This window comes from Colossoma macropomum, unplaced genomic scaffold, assembly GCF_904425465.1.
Source record: "Colossoma macropomum unplaced genomic scaffold, Colossoma_macropomum, whole genome shotgun sequence".
Lineage (NCBI taxonomy): Eukaryota > Metazoa > Chordata > Actinopteri > Characiformes > Serrasalmidae > Colossoma > Colossoma macropomum.
This window is the reverse complement of record NW_023494810.1, coordinates 34090657-34109177: the sequence shown is the minus strand read 5'-3', so window position 1 is coordinate 34109177 and position 18521 is coordinate 34090657. Positions and strand designations below refer to the sequence as shown.

At 44.5% G+C, this 18521-nt stretch overlaps 1 protein-coding gene across 2 annotated transcripts; it reads left to right on the top strand.

Annotated features, from left to right (window-relative positions):
- Window positions 1-314: 314 nt before the first annotated feature.
- Window positions 315-17895, top strand: mfap2 (microfibril associated protein 2). Of its 2 annotated transcripts, none has more exons than XM_036559005.1 (9): window positions 315-408; window positions 10775-10847; window positions 11030-11077; window positions 13570-13602; window positions 14814-14870; window positions 15174-15218; window positions 16154-16241; window positions 16822-16895; window positions 17506-17895. In XM_036559005.1, exons 2-9 carry the CDS (start codon window positions 10811-10813, stop codon window positions 17607-17609), a joined length of 486 nt encoding a protein of 161 aa, XP_036414898.1. In that variant the 5' UTR covers window positions 315-408; window positions 10775-10810; the 3' UTR covers window positions 17610-17895. The 2 variants fall into 2 exon arrangements, with proteins under 2 accessions (XP_036414898.1, XP_036414896.1); XM_036559003.1 differs by having other exon boundaries at window positions 16822-16904.
- The last annotated feature ends 626 nt before the right edge of the window (window positions 17896-18521 follow it).

Here is an 18521-nt window from a genome sequence, read left to right as displayed (position 1 = left end):
AAACCTTTCTAGTGCTATATAGAACCACATAGAACAAATTCTCCATCAATCTGAAGAACCATTTCAACATGCAGAGAACCATTTAAGCATGAAATTCTTGTTCTAGAAGCCTTTACTAAAGAACCCTTGAAGAACCATCTTTTTAAGAGACAGCTGTGCCACTCAGGAGCTCAGAGCCTCAAATAGCTCATCTTAAACGTGCATTCAGAGCCCCTGTAAACAACCCCACGCCCCTCTCCACCCACCCCAAAGCGTTCTGCAGCGGGTGGGCGTGGCCTCAGGGAACGGGGGTCCGCGCTAGGACCCAGTGGAGCGGCGGAGAGTCGATCAGTCCCAGGCTCGCGCACACACATACACGCGCACGGCGAGACAGAGAGCGCACTCGGGGAACAGTCGAGGCACCTGAAGGTAAGAGTTTCTGACTTTCTCCTGGTTCTCGAGGCTGATTTAGACTCAGCAGGAGCGTGGTTAGCACGCGCGGCCTCACTGACCACCTGATCACTGATCAATCAGCTCGATCAGCTCAGTCCGGCTTCAGCTCTGAGTCCAAACACTTAGTTAGTTGATGCAGAAATGAATGGAAGAGGCTGAGTTCGCCGTTTTCTGCACTGCTGATGTGATTTTACCCACAGTGGCCCCTTTAAGGTGAGTTTGGAGCCCCTCACTGTAGGACTGGGGGGGGGGTGTGTGGTGGGGTGGGGGGGTGTGGGGTGGAGGGGGGGTGTTGGGGGGGGTAGCTTGGGGGCAAATGACAGCACAATAGGGAGGAGGCAGCCAAAATAAATACCGTGTGCTGGAACGGCCTGGACCTCATAGACCTACTGAGACACAGTGAATGGACACAGTCACAGCTCAAAGCAGAGAGGAGGAGGAGGAGGAGAGTGGAGGAGAAAGAGGAAAGGAAATGAGAGGAGAGAAGAAAAGAAGAGTGGGTGAGGAAGGGAGCGAGGGGAGGAGAGAGGAGAGGAGGTGTAGGGGTTCCTCCTGGTGTGTGTGTGTGAGTGTGTGTGTGTTGTTGGGGGAGGGGACAGTAAAGGGGAGGAAAGGGGGGGTTTAATAGTTCCCAGATGTGAACTGTGAAAACATATGGTTTCCGATGGCCACTGTGATGCACTGGAGGAATGTCTGGCTTCACTATACGCTGCACACTAACGCACACTTTACATACTTCATTCGGTCCCGTATAAAAACAGAGGGTCAGTTTGGACACGAACTTTTTTAAAAAGAGCTAAACTTTAATAAAAGTCCTTCTGAAATGTTTAACTAAAAAAGGGAAAAACACTTTTAGCATGATGTCAAAGTGATGCTAGACTCCTCCCATGATAAAGAAAATGAGTTAAAATAATAATAATAATAATATTAAAGATATCTTAACATCTCTGTAGATTCTCCTAGACAAGTGAGATCAGATGCAAAGACCAAGGCTTTTGCTTAAAGGGCCCATATCACTGAAAACTGATCTCACTTTATGTAAATAAAAGTTTAACATAGTAAGTAAACATGGTCGAAATTAAGCTGCTAAAACAGCTAATTCAGAACTCTGTTTTTGTGATGTCACAAAAACTAATGCAGTTACATGTCCACCTATTTAGGCTACAGTAGTTTAGCCCCACCCACTCGTGTTGTAATACGTTGGATGTAAGAAGTGTTTCAGCCTGGACTGCTTTTAGAATGAGGCAATCACAACAGAGCTCATTTGCATATCGCTGATGTCAAAACCTCGTATCTCCATTTTTGTCATTTTTCAGTTTTTGACATGATTTGAAAATGCATTTTGGCCTTTACATTGTGTGTAAATTTCATGGTGAATGGACTAAAAGAAACAGCCCAAAATGACTTGTAAAGACGTCTGGTTCCATTGACCTACTGAGACTGACCTCACCAAAACACCCCACACAGACCAGCTTCGTCCAGTGTGGTGCACTAAAAACGATGGTTCTTCAAGGGTTCTTTAGTAAAGACTATAGAGAACCATGAGCACTCAAAGTACCATTTGCATGCTTAAATGGTTCTCTGCATGGTGAAGCGGTTCTTCAGATTGACGGAGACTGTGTCGTATATGGTTCTGTATAGCACCAAAAAGGATTTTGCTGTTGTTACAATGTCAAGCTAGAACCATATACAGCACATTCTCCATCAGTCTGAAGAACCGTTTCATCATCAGAATGTTTATTTTTTAATTAGTTAATTTGTAAGAGCACAACTGTCTCTCAAAAAAGGGTTCTTCAGTAAATTGAATGGTTCTATTTGGACCCTTGAGGTCTATATAGAACCATTTGCATGCTTAAGTGGTTCTCTGTATGGTGAAATGGTTCTTCAGATTGATGGAGAATGTGTTGTATATGGTTCTATATAGAACCTTTTTGAAAATGGTTTTAATTAGCACCAAAAAGGGGTTCTGCTATTGTACACAAGCTTGACAGAACCCTTTTTGGTGCTATACAGAACCGTATACAACACATTCTCCATCAGTCTGAGGAACCATCTCACCATGCTAAAACGGCTTTAAGCATGCAAATGGTTCTTTGAGTGTTCGTGGTTCTATACAGGACTGTTGTCTTTACTAAAGAACCCTTGTAGAACCATATATTCAAAGAGTCCAGGAAGGCGACAGTTCTGCTGCTGTAGCTGCTGTAACGTCTCTCTGGACAGTGAAGCGTCTCAGGGCTGCTGTTTCTCTGAGTCTCCTGAACCATCAAAGAGCCTCATGTCTGTCCAGGCGGCCCTGAAGCCGCTCCACAGAGCGCCGAGGCGCGCGGCTGTTTCTCTCACCGCGGTGTCGGTCAGCTCGGTGGTGGGATTATAACTCAGAGGTGTTTAAAAACGTTTTGGATCAAACCTGCAGACGTCTGGACACACAAACGGCTCAGCAGCCTCACAGCCAGAGAGGAGAGAGCGTTTGAAGCGGAGCAGCTGGGTCTGACGCTCAGTTCTCTAACACACTGAACCTCGAACGGCTTTAAGCGCCGCACAGAAACGTCCAAACACTTTCTGGAGTCACTGTATGAGTATAAACTCAGTGACTCACAGCGCAGAGCTGTAGATTTGGCTCACGGAGCTCACTGTACTCACTCAACCTGACGACCCCGACTTAGAGAGAGAGAGAGAGGGAGGGAGAGAGGAAGGAGAGGGAAAGAGAGAGAGGAGGGAGAGGGAAGGGGTGGGCTAATGAGAGAGAGAGAGAGACAGAGAAAGTGGAGAGAGAGAGGAGGGAGAGGAAAGGGGGGGCTAGAGAGAGAGAGAGAGAAAGAAAAAGGTAGAGAGAAGGAGGGCTAGAGAGAGGGGGGAGAGGAGAGAGAGAGAAGGGAAGAAAAAGGTAGAGAGGGAAAGGGTGCTAGAGAGAGAAAGAGAAGAGGGAGAGAGAAGGAGAGAGAGTTTAGAGAGAGAGGGGGGGCAGAAAGAGAGAGAGAAAGACTGAGAAAGAGGAGAGAGGGAGGAGGGAGGGAAGAGAGAAGGAGAGACAGAGAAAGTCTTAGGAAGAAAAGAGAAAGGAATGAAAAATTTATGGTGAGAGGGGGAGAGAGAAAAAAGAAAGGGAGAAAGAGATGAAGAGCAAGTGGAGGAAGAGAAGGAGGGAAAGAATGAAAAAGGACAGGGAGAAAAGAACAAGGGAGTAAAAATGAAAATGAGAATGAAAAAGAAAAGAAAAAGAAAGACAAAAAGAAAGAATGGGTCATGCAGGGGGAGGGAGCTGTGTGTGTGTGTGTGTGTGTGTGTGTGTGTGTGTTTTGGCTGGAATGCGCCGCTGCTCTGTCTGCTGCAGAGCTTTTCAGAGAAAAGATGGAGGGATAAAGGAAAAGAGAAAAACAGAGGGATTCTTAAGGAGGACAGACGTGCCACATTCTTTCTGTCAGAGAAGTTGGAGGGGAGATAGAGACAGAGAGGGAAAGAGAGGGAGAGAGAGAGAGAGGGGGAGAAAGAGAGAGAGATAGAGACAGAGAGAGAGAGACTTTTGACTTTTGATGGTCCTTTATTGAACCAGCATTTTTTTTAAAACAGTCATCCGTCACAAAGTGTCATCTTAGGCTATATTGAAATAAATTAATTGATTAAATAAAAATAAGACAAACACTTTATAAATAGATAAAAACAGGAAAACAAATAAAACCCAGTCCGGCTCATCTGAGCTCAGGAGCGAAGCAGAGCTCACCCTCGCACACTGAGCACACGGCCCCACCACAGCACCACATCGCCTCAAAGGCCTCCACATCACACATGCTTTTATAATAATTAAAATCAATTAAAATCCTTGATCTGACCAGCCTAGAGAGAATCCTTGTGGCCTCACAGTCAGTACCATGCGCCACCTTGTTCTTACGACTGATATATATCGCCATTTTCGCCGTCCCAAGAATGAAGTTGATCAGTTGGCATTTGGATTTCTCTCTTCTGACGTACTTAAAACCAAGGATAAAAGTCTGGAGTGTAAAAGTCACATTAAGAGACCTAAAAACATTCTTTAAAACTTCAAACAAAGAGCAAAGCCTAAAACAGTGCATAAAAGCATGAAACACAGTTTCTCTCTGGGGACAAAAAGGACACTGTGGTAAAATCTCAGGATTTAAAACAGAAATAAAAGCGTTGACTGAGACAATACCATGTAAAATCCTCCACTGCAGGTCAGCTACTTTTTTAGTCAATGGTGGTTTATACAGTGCTCTCCACTCCGGCTTCACATCATCACTCAGATTAAAAACATCACGCCATGGTGTGTCGGTTCTACTGTGCAGTCTTTTCTTATTCAGTACCTTCACACAGGCTCTGTACAGCAGCTTACCAGACACTGTCCCCAAGTTCATTCTGGACTCCCCCTCACACTCCAGAAGGGGGCCTTCACAGTCCTGTAGGTCCGGCGTGATAGTGATGTCCGGGAATGGGTCATGCTCCGTAGGACTGACCACCCCTGCACTGTAGGCCCTCACCTGCTCGCGTTCCTCAGGAGAGAGAGCTGTCCTCCAGCCCTCGAGCAGCTGAGCCACAACTCGCAGCGATCTCATCCCCAGCCTCGCAGCCACGTCCTCCACCCGAGTGAGATCTGGTCCGGCGACGTCCACCAGCCGGCGTAGGGTTGTGACTCCTGATGACAACAAGACTCTAGTCAGTGCAGGGGTGATCGTGCCCGCCAAGTCCAGTCGTGTGCCGTTGAAAAGAGGCTCCTCCAACAGCCAGTGCAAAGCGGAGCCAGCCTGTTTATTCACATTAAAAAAGTTCCAGATTTTAAAAAGTCCTCGATAAAAAACAGGCAACCCAGCAATGTCCAGTGTTTTGGTGCTCATTAAAAACAATGCTCTGTCCAACCCCAGACCACCTACTGTGTGTAATATTTTGCATGATACCGCCCTCCAAACCAGCTCACTGGGACCAGCAAGAAGTCTCTGGATGAACTGGAGTCGGAAGGCAGCGGCCCTGCTAGCCAAGTGGACGAGTCCTTGCCCCCCTTCCTCTTTTGGCAGATGTAGAAGTCCCTGCGGAATCCAGTGCAGTCGATCCCAGAAGAAGTCCACTAGCACGGCTTGCAGGTTCGCCAGCAGATTCGGTGGGGGGTCCACGCAGGCCAGTTTATGCCAGAGCGATGATGCAGCGAGGTTGTTGATAACAAGCACCCTTCCCCGATAGGACATCTGGGGGACTAACCATTTCCACTTACTGAGGCGTCCTTTAATCTTTTCAACCATGCCATCCCAGTTCTGTGCACTACAGATACTGTCCCCCAGATACACCCCCAGATATTTAAAACCACCCCTTCTCCACATCAACCCATCTGGAAGCGCGGGTTCCCCACCATCCCAGTCACCAACTAAAACTGCTTCACTCTTGGTCCAGTTTACTTTTGCAGACGATAAAACCCTAAAATCATTTAAAATTCTATCTAAAACATCCACATCAGTCTGGGTACTTGCTATCACAACAAGGTCGTCTGCATACGCTGAGACACACAGTGGAGTAGAACAGCCAGGTATAAACAAACCGGAGATGCAGTCTCTCAGTTTGCACAACAGAGGTTCAATAGCTAGAGAGTACAACATGCCAGACAGAGCACAGCCCTGTCTAATACCTCTGTGCACTTTAAAAGGAGCACATAAACCACCATTAACTTTGAGTACACTCTCAATGTCACTGTACAAAACCTTGATCATGGCTATAAATCCCGGGTTGAAACCAAAGTTCTCCAGAACTTTCCACAGATAGCCATGTTCAACCCGGTCAAATGCCTTTTCCTGATCCAAAAAAATAAGACCAGTCTTTAAGCCCAATAGTCTGGAGACTTCCAAAACATCACGAATTAGATATACATTGTCAAAAATTGACCTTCCAGGCACACAGTACGTCTGGTCAAGGTGAACCACCTGCTCCATCACCTTCCCCAGTCTCGAGGCTAACGTTTTTGAGAGCAGCTTGCAGTCAGTGCACAATAGAGAGACAGGGCGCCAGTTCTTCAGTTCAGCTAGGTCCCCCTTCTTGGGTAGCAGGGTTAGAACGGCCCTCCGACAGCTCAGCGGAAGCTTCCCTTCCCTTATGCTGTTCTGGAGGACATCCAGCACATCCTGCCCCAACACTGACCAAAACGCTTTGTAAAATTCAACAGGGAGACCATCAATACCTGGCGCCCGACCATTCTCCATGCCTTGAAGAGCCTCATACAGCTCCCCCAGAGAGATATCAGCATCCAGCACTGCAGCAGACTCTCGCGTGAGCTGGCTGAGGTCACAGAAGAATCCCTCCTCCACCTCTCGTGCCTCTGCCCACTCGCTCTCGTACAGCTTTGAGAAAAAGCTGATTGTCTGCTGCCGAATTTCAGAAGGCTCAGATAAGAGATCCCCTGATTCTGTACGCACAGCATGCATAAACCTTTTCTGTCCATTTCTGCGCTCGAGACCGAAGAAGAACTTTGAAGGAGCATCCATTTCCGACACGCGCTGGAAACGTGAGCGGACCAGCGCCCCCTGTGCTGTTATGCCTAAAAGGTCAGCCAATGCAGTCTTTTTTGTTTTCAGAGCTTCAATATGCCCCCGATTTCCTGTGGCCTCTGCTAAACCCTGGAGCGCCACTATTTCAGTCTCCAGAGCTTTGAGAGATCTGGCTATGTCCCTTGTGACATTGAGAGTGTACTGCTGACAGAATACTTTAATTTGTATTTTAGCTATGTCCCACCACTGCAGCAGAGAGCTAAAAGATGTTTTCATTGAGCTAAAAACATCCCAAAAAAAAGTAAAAGACTCTCTAAAATTGGCATCCTCTAAAAGCGCAGTGTTAAAATGCCAGTATGCACTCTGTGGCTTAACGTTACGTTTCCTTACTGTGCACTGGACCATACAATGGTCTGAAAAACCAACTGGGGAGATAAGACAGCGTGTAAAAGCAGAAAGTTGATACCTAAAACCATAAAATCGATCCAGCCTTGCCAATGAGAGTGTGTTATCTCTTGAATGTGCCCAGGTATACTGTCTCTGCCCTCCATGGAAGTTCCTCCAGACATCACACAAGTCATGGGCCTCCAGCATCTCACACAATCTCTTACGGGACGCAGCATGCGGTTCCATGTGGTTCCTGTCCATGCTGTCTGCTGTACAGTTAAAATCCCCACCCAGTATTAAAAACTCATCAGAACCACAACCTGCAATTACGGTGTCCAGAGTGTCCAAAAAGGACATCCTGTCCATCCCCCCAGTTGGGGCATAAACACAAATAAAAACAAAAACAGTGTTCTCAAAACACGCTGTCACTTTTAAAAGTCTGCCATTTAAAATTTCATCCACTGAATAAGAACAAGGAGTAAAACTCTGTGATAAAAGAACAGCCACCCCACCACTGGAAGAAGAGTTATGACTTAAAAAGGCAAGCCCCTCCCACTCTTTAGCCCAGTCTGCAGCGTTACTGACATCACTATGCGTTTCCTGTACAAATATTACATCAAGTCTCTTCTGCTTCACCAACTCATATAGCTTTGCTCTTTTTCCACAGTCTCTCGCCCCATTAATGTTCAGACTCGCCACTCTGACATCACCCATTAAAAAATAAAATAGATAAAAAACACTAAAAACAGAGGCCATTCTGAACCAGGGAGGGCAGGAAGTGTCAGATCTCATCCTCAGTGCTCACTTTATTAAGTCTGGTCAGGATCTTCTTCAGCCTGTAGACTTCTAAAGCGGTGAAGGACCCTTCCCTCCTAAAATGCCTGACGTCATGGATAAACTGTGAACTATTTGGGAAGTGCTCTTCAACACGGACGCCCTTTTGGCCTTTAGTGACCCGCAAGAACTTTCTTATATCGTCAACTTTATAGAGCACAGCCATGTTCTCTTCCTGCGAGCACACCGACCAGCCCGAGTCAGACAGAGAGCCTTCGCTCTCAGACTCCACTTCATTCACCGCACTGCTGTCTGTTTTGGCCTGTTTAGTGCCCTTCCCTCGGTTCCGCTTCTTTCTTTTATTAGGAACTTTAAAAACAGTCTCCACTTCCATTTCCACCTCCACTGCTGTACCAGCTAGACTGACCTCAGTCCCGCTGTCCCTTACCTGGTTATCTTGCTCCCCCGGGTCAGGAATCCCCCGCTCCTGCTCCTCACCACCAGGCTCGTCCACAGCGGGCTCCTCCGCGGTTAGCGCCGCCGGGAAAGGCTCGTCCGCGGCCGGCGCAACCCCAGCAGACATTTCCGAGGCCGGCACGGCCGCAGCCGGCTCTTCCCCCGCAGGCGCCGCAGCCGCCGGGTCCCGCGCAGCCGGCCGAGCAGCAGCCGCAGGGGGGACGGCCACCGCGGGCTCAGCCGCGGCAGGCCCCGGCCGCTCCGCGCTCCCGGCATCATTAGCGTTAGCGCTGAGCTTTTCAGGGCAGGCTCGGACGAGATGTCCGGTCAGGCCGCACCTGAAGCACTTCATGTTGGTGTCAGACGACACAAACACCGTGTACTCAAACCCCTCGACTCTGAACTTCAGCACCAGGTCCAGCTCGTCCTCACCATCTCTCAGCACCATGAAAACCAACCTCCTGAACGACACCAGGTGCTTCACCAGGGGCGATTTACAGCCGAGGGGGATCTTTTTAATGGGGGAGACAAGTTTTCCAAACCGGGACAGCTCCTGAGCGATCAGCTCGTCAGAGATAAACGGGGGGACGTTTGACAGAATAATCTTTTTGGACGGAGTACTGAGGGGCAGAACAGACACGAACTGATCACTAATTACGAGTCCACTCTGCACCAGTTCATTAGCTTTGTCCACAGTGGACAGGAACATCACCACAGCGCTGTTCATGCGCGAAGCAGACACAACATTATTGTACCCGACGACGCTCCCCGCCGCCAAACAGCACTCCTCCACACTCGCGCGGCACTCCACCTTTACACCATGCCGGCGAGACAGGCTCTCATACAGCCTGGGGCTTTGGGACGCCATGCTCCCAGCAAAACGCCGGTAACTGACGCCCCGCACACACCCCACCACACCTCACTCACACACACACACACACACTCACACACAAACTCACTCAAACAAACTACAGATACAGACTGACAACGACGTAACAACAGAGAAAAAAGTTTGGCAAAACGCCAACCACTCGCACTCACGCTCACCGCGCTCCGCTCACTCTACCGCTCACACCCGCGCATGCGCAGAGAGAGAGAGAGAGAGAGACAGGGAGAGAGAGAGAGAGAGGGAGACAGGGAGAGAGAATGATGGAAGTGGGGGGTGACTGCATTGATCTGAAGGTGGTGATTCAACTGCATTGATTATGGAATGTTGAAGTCAATTATAATTGATTATAATAAAATTCAGTACATTGTATTTTTAGCCGATATAAAATTAGAAATTATCTGTTTTTTAACATAAAAGTCTCACAAAAAATCTCACTGTGTTGTTTTTAAGGTCTGTCTCTCCACTTTCAGTGTATCTTTAACAATGATTCTGATTCATACCAAAAGAATCAAACTGAATCACATTGAATCATGTAAAGACAATGGTTCTACAGAGAACCATGAACACTCAAAGAACCATTTGCATGCTTAAATGGTTCTGTGCATAGTAAAACTTCAAATTGATAGTGAATGTGTTGTATAGGGTTCTAAACAGAACCAAAAAGGGTTCTGCTATCATTAAAAATGGTCAATCTTGTTGCAATAGGAGAACACCTGTTTCTGATGCTATAGAACCATATACAACACATTGACCATCAATCTGAAGAACCATTTCACCATGCGGAGAACCATTGTCATAACCATGTCCAAACGGCATACTAGCGTTCTTCAAGGATTCTTTAACAAAAAAAATGGTTCTATATAGAACCATGAACACTCCAAGAACCCTTCGCATGATTAAATGGCTCTCTGCATGGTAAAATGGTTCTTCAGACTGATGGAGAATGTGCTGTATATGGTTCTATATAGAACTTTTTTTGACAAGGGTTCTATATAGCACCAAAAAAGGTTCTTCAATTGTGTCAAGCTTGATGTCGTATCAATAAAAGAATCTCTTTTGATGCTATATAGAACCATATACAACACATTATCCATCAATCTGAAGAACCATTTGACCAGGCAATGAATCATTTCATCATGCAACAGGTTCTTTGAGTGTTCATGGTTCTATATAGAACCATTTTCTTCACTAAAGAACCCATGAAGAACCATCTTTTTTAAGAGTGTAGTGCACTACTGACAGCAAGTGCAATATGTGGTTTTGGACACAGGTCCAGTGAAAGCTGATTTGATTCACTGAGTCGATTCCTTAAGAATCGTAACTGAACAGATTCTCAGTGCTGCTGTTTGTCTCTCTGCAGCGTGAGTGAGTCTACCTCCACACACACACACACACGATGAGAGCCAGCGTCCTCCTACTGCTGGGTCTGCCCGGTGAGTCACACACACACACACACACACACACACACACACACACACACACCTGCTGTTGACCAATTACAGTAATAAGGTAGTAAAGACCCTCAGTGTAATAAAAGTTATTGTCCCTGTGGGCGCCCCCTCTGCCTGGTGGTCCTGCAGAGACCCCGTAACTAATTCTCTTTTTGTACCTGCAGTCATCCTGGCGCAGACGTTTGACTACAGAGAGGACCTGTTCAAATTTGGTGAGAAGTAAAACACAGCACAGATAATCTGTGCCAGATTATTTAATAATTGTTATTATTATTATACATGTGTATGTGCAGCTGGTTGCATCTCTCCAGTTCTGTTGGTCTATTTAGACTTAATTCACATTATTCAGATTTATTTATTCTGCACATTTACTTATTATTATTATTATTATTATTATTATCATTATTATTATTATCATTATTATTAGTGTCTATTATGGGTTTGTTTGTAATAGTGTATTTCATTAAAGAGGAATACAAAATTTCTGCATAATTCAGTGCTTGAGATATAAACAAAGTCATTGATTTGATGCGAAATGGTTCATTTGTAGAGCAACTTACTGATTCAGATGTCTTTACAGTGGTGGTGATAGGAACCAGGGGTCGCCATGACTACAACACAGATATAGACATTTTATTTACTATCCAGAACCACCAGTGAACCTACACGAGTCTTCTGAGTCTATATGGAATGTTGATGATGGAAAATAGTGGAAAATCTGACATAATACGTTTTCCTTGGGGACTATTTTGCCTCACAGCGCCCTGCATGTATCCCTCCACCATGAATGGAGTTTAAGTTCTCTAAACTATCATAAAACAGTGTCTCAGTCATCAGGCAGTGAATTCATAACCATTTCATGTAGGAACTTTCTGTGAGGGAGCTTTTAGAGGTGGACGTCTGGTTCCTATCACCACCACTGTGAACAGTTCTGACTCGGTAAGTTTATCTAGAACAGAGCGTTTCACACCAAACCACTCTGAACGACTCTTAAAGAGTTCCCCTTTAAGACGAGTATTTTATCTTTCCAATGTTTTACTTTTTAGATTTTGAGAACTGAAAAAAGGAGCTTTATTCACCACTGAGCCAAAACATTATGAGATCAAGTGTTGATCATGTCGCTAAAGCCATAACCTAATCATCTCATTCACACGCGTAACTAAATTGTGGCCACAACTTAATTATCACGTTCCCACGCATTACTAAGTCGTGGCCACAACTTAGTTATCTCGTTCCCATGGCTTACTAAATCACGGCCACAACCTAATTATCTTGTTCACGTGCCTTACTAAGTCATGGCTATGACTTAATTATCTCATTCACATGCCTAACTAAGTCGTGGCCACAACTTAATTATCTCATTCCCACGACTTACTAAGTCGTGGCCTTGACTTAATTATCTCATTCTCATGCCTTACTAAGTCGTGACCACAGCTTAATTGTCTCTTTCTCATGCATTACTAAGTCGTGGCCATGACTTAATTATCTCATTCACATGCCTAACTAAGTCGTGGCCACAACTTATCTCATTCCTGTGCCTTACTAAGTTGTGGCCATGACCTAATTATCCCATTGCAATGCCTTACTGTGTCATGGCCCCAACTTAATTATCTCGTTCCCACACCTTACTAAGCTGCGGCCACAACTTATCTCATTCCCATGCCTTACAAAGTCATGGAACCTAATCATCTCATTCACATGCCTAACTAAATTGTGGCCACAACTTAATTATCTCGTTCCCATGGCTTACTAAGTTGTGGCCACAACTTATCTGATTCCCATGCCTTACTAAGTCATGGCCACAACCTAATCATCTCATTCTCATGCCTCACTAAGTTGTGGTCATGACTTAATTATCTCATTCCCACGCCTTACTAAGTCGTGGCCTTGACTTAATTATCTCATTCACATGCCTAACTAAGTCATGGCGACAACTTATCTCATTCCCGTGCCTTACTAAGTCATGGCCTTGACTTAATTATCTCATTCTCATGCCTTACTAAGTCGTGACCACAGCTTAATTATCTCATTCCCATGTCTTACTAAGTCGTGGCCACACATTATGATCTTATTCCCACACGTTATTATATATATATATGGGATGTCACCAGCAGGGCTCCATACTTACTAAATCATGGCCACGACTTAATTAGTTGCTGCAGTAAAATATCCGCATTTTATTTATTTTACCGCATTTTCAACTCTAGAAATATAATTATATTTGTCTGTAATGCTAATCCAGGTGGTTTATATGCCATCATCAGCTGATGTGTAGGGGAGAGCGGAACAAAACCCAACACATTCATTTTTGTGAAATCATTTTTTAAATATTGAAGTTGGAATAATCTTGTTTTTATACAAGCAACATAAACATCTCTGCTACAAACGAACACCTGAACTTTGTTTCCAGCTCCTACCGTTCAGTACAATTCCACCCAAAATGAGGGAAGTGCAGTGTTCCTGTTAGAATCTGGTGGGAGGGCACAGCTAGGAAATGTGGTAATGTGGCCAGAAGCTCATGCTGCTTGACCTTCTATAACAGAATAAGAGTCGTGTTGAATGGGGCCCTGTGTTAGGTTGTTCCCTGCGCTCCTCTGTATTAAAAATGTCAGGTATCAGCTCTGGCTCCATATCCGTGCATCCTCAATGTTTATATAGGATAAAACGTGTTTCATGCTCTGACCGTTTGTCTGTGTTTCCACAGCTGATCCTGATTACAGCCCGTATGATTCACAGTGTAAGTCCAGCGTCTCCTCTAAACCTGCATTAGGATAAACCCATCACGTCTCACCTCCTCTGCACACAGACCTGCTTCTCTGTCTGACTGCAGCCAGAAAAACAAGGGCTTCATGTTGATGACAACAGCAGAAAGTGATGCTGTTACAGAGAAAAAACATTCAAGATTTAGATTTAGAAGCTGCACTATGTAAGATGTCTTTTAAAACTGAGTGTCGTTACTGAGTGAGGAGAATACAAACAGGCCAAAATACGGCGCTGCTGCTGCGAGCCGCCTGTAAAGCCTGTCGTACGTCTTTACGTGTTAACGTCACACACAGACTCTGAAAGAAGGTCCGGCTCGATGTTTCGGCCTCAAATGATCTCAAATCAACATCATACTGATGAAGATATGATGACGATAGTAGATAATTCACTCACATCCTTGGAAGATGCAGTTGCTGTGTGTGGTTACACATGTCCACCAGAGAGGGCTCCAAATCCCCAAATCTTACATAGTGCAGCTTTAAGACATTGTCCCAGTGCATTAAAGGGACCACATCCTGCATTTTTATTGTATTTTGGGTCTAATTTTGTGTGATTTTATATAAATCAGAAACTCACATAATTCATTTTTACATGATCATTTTCTCTTAGAATTAAACAGGCTGTTTTTGTTACTGTGACTTTAAGACCGATATATGTAAAGCTCTGTTTTGATTGGTTGTCCTGTATTGTGCCTATTCAAAAAACAAATAAATTCAGTGGTAATGGTACAACGTCTATTACATACGTACTGCAGGTTAAATGGGTGGAGCTAAACTGCTGTAGCTGAATGGTGGAGCTAAACTGCTGTAGCTGAATGGGTGGAGCTAAACAGCTGTAGGCTGAATGGGTGGAGCTAAACTGCTGTAGGCTGAATGGGTGGAGCTAAACTGCTGTAGGCTGAATGGGTGGAGCTAAACTGCTGTAGGCTGAATGGGCGGGGCTAAACTGCTGTAGGACTTCTTATTGTGATTTCTCAAACAGGCTGTTTTTGCAGATTAGTTTAATTATACGGACTGAAGAGCGAGTGGTACATTAGTGTAAATACTACATCAAACGCTTTATTTCACAAAGGCAAAGATTGTTTACATCAAACAGGCCCTTTAATGTCGGATTCATTTCAGTCCTGTTTAAGTTCAGCGTAGTTTATAATGAAAAATGTGTAAAGTGATGTTTTCTTACCTGCAGATCCGCAGCTGCTCTCCCAGCAGGTGATACAAGAGCCAGAAGTGGGAGGACAGACTGGTACACACACACACACACACGCACACACACACACACACACACAAACACACACACACACACACACAAACACACACACACACACACACGCGCACGCACGCACGCACGCATGCACGCACGCCCACACACACACACACACATGCACAAACACACGCAAGCACACACAGTACAGTCACACACACACACACACACACACACACATGCACAAACACACGCAAGCACACACAGTACAGTCACACACACACACACACACACACAGTCCCGTTTTCAGATCATCATTGTTTCTTCTTTTGTTATGTTTTTCAGAAGCTGAATTACAGCTGACAGAGCCCACAGAGCCTGGACCACTGGGTAAGAGACACAGACAGAGAGAAGGGAAAGGAAAAGAGAGAGACAGAGAGAGGAAAAGAAACAGACTGAAGGGAGAGAGAAAAGAAATCAAAAGAGAGTTAGAAGAAAGAAAAAGAGAGAGAACTGAGAAAGAGAAAAAAGAGAAACAAAACTGCAAGAGACAAGAAACAAAGAGAAAGAGCAGAGAGAGAAAGGAGAGAGAGAAACAAACAGAAAAAAGGAGAGCAAGAAGAGAAAAAGAAAGAGAGAGAGAAAGAGAGAAGGAAGAAAGAGATGGAAAAAAGAAAAACAAAAAGCATAAGAGGCAAAAGAAACTAAAAGATAGAGACAGAGCAGAGCGTGAAAAGAGAGAAGAGAGACAAAGAAGGAAAGATGAGAGAAAAGAAGCAAAAAGTGCACGAGACAAAAAGGGAGAACAAGACGAGAGAGAAAGAAGAGAGAAAAAAGAAAAACTAAAAGCTCATGAGAGAGAAAAAGGAGACTCAGAGAGAGAGTGAGAGAGACAAAGAGAGAGAGAGAGAGAGAGAGATAATGTAGTGCATTATAGTGAATATCATCGCGGCTGTGCTTTTATTCACCATAAGCACACTCAGAACTCCTGCGTGCTGCTTTACAACAGTTTAACGAATGAAGTAAAAAGTGAAGCAAAAATAAATCAATAAAAATTGTTTGATGTATGTTTTTAATGTTCAGTTTATTCCACCAAAAAAAAAGTGGTTCCAGCAGCTTCGAGTAACACCATTGCTGTTATTTAGCAACTGTTCTCCTGCACAATGCTACAGGTATAACTGTGAACACTTTTCAGCCAATCACAGTGTGTGGGCGGAGCTACGTGCCGTATAAAATGTTTAGAATTGTTCAGTAATCATCGGCCGGCGTGACAGTGACAGTGATCTCGGTTTGTGGGTGTGACGGTGTTTGTTGTTGCTGTTCAGACTGCCGTGAGGAGCAGTACCCCTGCACCAGACTCTACTCCGTCCACCAGCCCTGTAAACAGTGTCTCAACAGCATCTGCTTCTACAGGTCAGTATGTACACTCACTGACCGTCACATCACATTTACGCTACCGCTCGTCCTGTATATACACTCACTGACCGTCACATCACATTTACGCTACCGCTCGTCCTGTATATACACTCACTGACCATTACATCACATTTACACTTGCACTCGTCCTGTATATACACTCACTGACCATTACATCACATTTACACTAGCGCTCGTCCTGTATATACACTCACTGACCATCACATTTACACTACCGCTCATCCTGTATATACACCCACTGACCATTGTTAGTTCTAAATTAAATTAATATCAAGAATGAGGTTCTAATTTAATTAATATCCAGAATTATGTTTTAATATAATTAATGTCCAGAATTATTCATATCTATGATTAAATATATAAATGAATATGTGATTCAAGTGATTAAATATCAGTGCAGACAGCTTGTCCAGTAATGACTGTAGAAAGATCAGTGTATTATATTATTTAACATTTAAAAACTAATATTCAATAAAACGTCTATAAATACCTTTTGATGTCCAGACTGTGCTAGTGTTGTTTAAAGGTCTCTCTCTCTCTCTCTCTCTCTCTGTAGTCTGCGCAGGGTGTACGTTATAAATAAGGAGATCTGTGTGAGGACTGTTTGCGCTCATGAGGAGCTGCTGAGAGGTGAGAACTGTGAGTGGTTCTATGGACTCATAGCTGATCTGCTATTAATAATCAGATATTTCACACATATCAGCATTTCAGTTATATAAACAGGACAGTGCTGTTGATGGTCTCACTGCAGCTGCACTGGCAGTTCATATTTGAAAAGAATGCAAATGACAAATGGTTTAACTCAGATGGGCTACACTCTTCAAAAGATGGCTGTATATTAAAGGGAATGGTTCTGTTTAGAACCATGAGTTCTATATAGAACCATTTCATGCTTAAATGGTTCTTTGTGTGGTTTCATTGTTCTTCAGATTAATGCAGAATGTGTTATATATGGTTCTGCATAGCACCAAAGGGGTTCTTCTATTGTTACAAGCTTGATATTTATTGGACCACTTAAGCCTGAAATAGTTCTATATAGAACTCTGGTTCTAAATAAAACCCTTCTCTTGACTACAGAACCCTTGAAGAACCATTGCTTTGGGATTGTGGTCAACTAGGCAACTGTTATTTTGTCAAAATAATTATGATAATATTATCGCTCAGCTCTTTTCATAGCTCTATTATTCAGATCACCTGAACATGGTAACGAAGCTAATTAGTTTAATTCCCTGACCCTCAGCTGACCTGTGCCGTGACCAGTTCTCCCGCTGTGGTGTAGCAGCACTGACTGGCCAGTGTGCGGCGCTGGGGAGCAGCTGTGTGAAGAGCTGTGGAGGATGTTAAAGATGACCACTACGACACCGCCCAAATACTGCCTGACCAAACCCATACCCCTCCACCCAAAGAAGAACACGGCCCAACCAAACCTACACCATTAATTGAATTCCCCTCTCCAGGCTCCGCCCACAAACGTGCTCTTTCATAGCTACTGTTGGACAGGCTTTACAGTGCGCTGCTTAAAGTCCATTCACCCCAAAGAGTTCAGGTCAGCAGTTTAAAATGCTCCTCTGCCGAGCTGGACTGTGTTGTTGTAGCTAAAACTAGACAAGTTGACAACAACGACACTACCACTATCTTTAAAATCCCAAAGAACACAGTAGAATATTAAAAACGTCTGTATGATACTAAAGACAAGTTATATTTAACATCCAGCAAAGCTTGAATGAAAAATATCAGAGATAAATATGATAAAACACGACTTAAAAACAGCTGATCAGACCTATCTGAGAACTGTGTGGGCGTGGCTAATGAGCAGCTTGATTGACAGCTCTGTGTCCAACACTCCTAGCCTGCTCCGCCCATCATTATCCAGCTTTTATGTGATGCTAACTAGACGAAAAATTGTCACGAACAGACGTGCAAACGGACAAAACAATCCCCTGAACGAAGGAACAGATGAACAAACAATGTTCGTGGATGGATAAACGAGTGAACGGGCGACAGGCAGCTACCGTCTAGCTCGTTAGCTTTTGTTTATGCTGGGTTAGCTTTAGCTGACTCTGACTCTGAAGCTGTATTGTGTGGGCGGGGCCAGAGACACAGCCTTGTGATTGGTCAGGGGAATGATTACGGAAGCGTTACCCAAGATTAGTTACCTGTTTACATCGAGAAGAGGGAAATATGGTGAAATGTATCGGTCATTTATCGGTCATTGGAACATTATTCAAAGAGTAAACTCAGTACATGTTTCCTGTT

What these genes read in the sequence shown, in the direction of transcription:
- mfap2 (XM_036559003.1), top strand. Translation starts at nt 10,811, where the DNA reads ATGAGAGCCAGCGTCCTCCTACTGCTGGGTCTGCCCG. An exon ending in AGAGGACCTGTTCAAATTTG is followed by an intron (nt 11,078 to 13,569) that starts GTGAGAAGTAAA and finishes GTGTTTCCACAG; the next exon opens with CTGATCCTGATTACAGCCCG. An exon ending in CACAGAGCCTGGACCACTGG is followed by an intron (nt 15,219 to 16,153) that starts GTAAGAGACACA and finishes GTTGCTGTTCAG; the next exon opens with ACTGCCGTGAGGAGCAGTAC.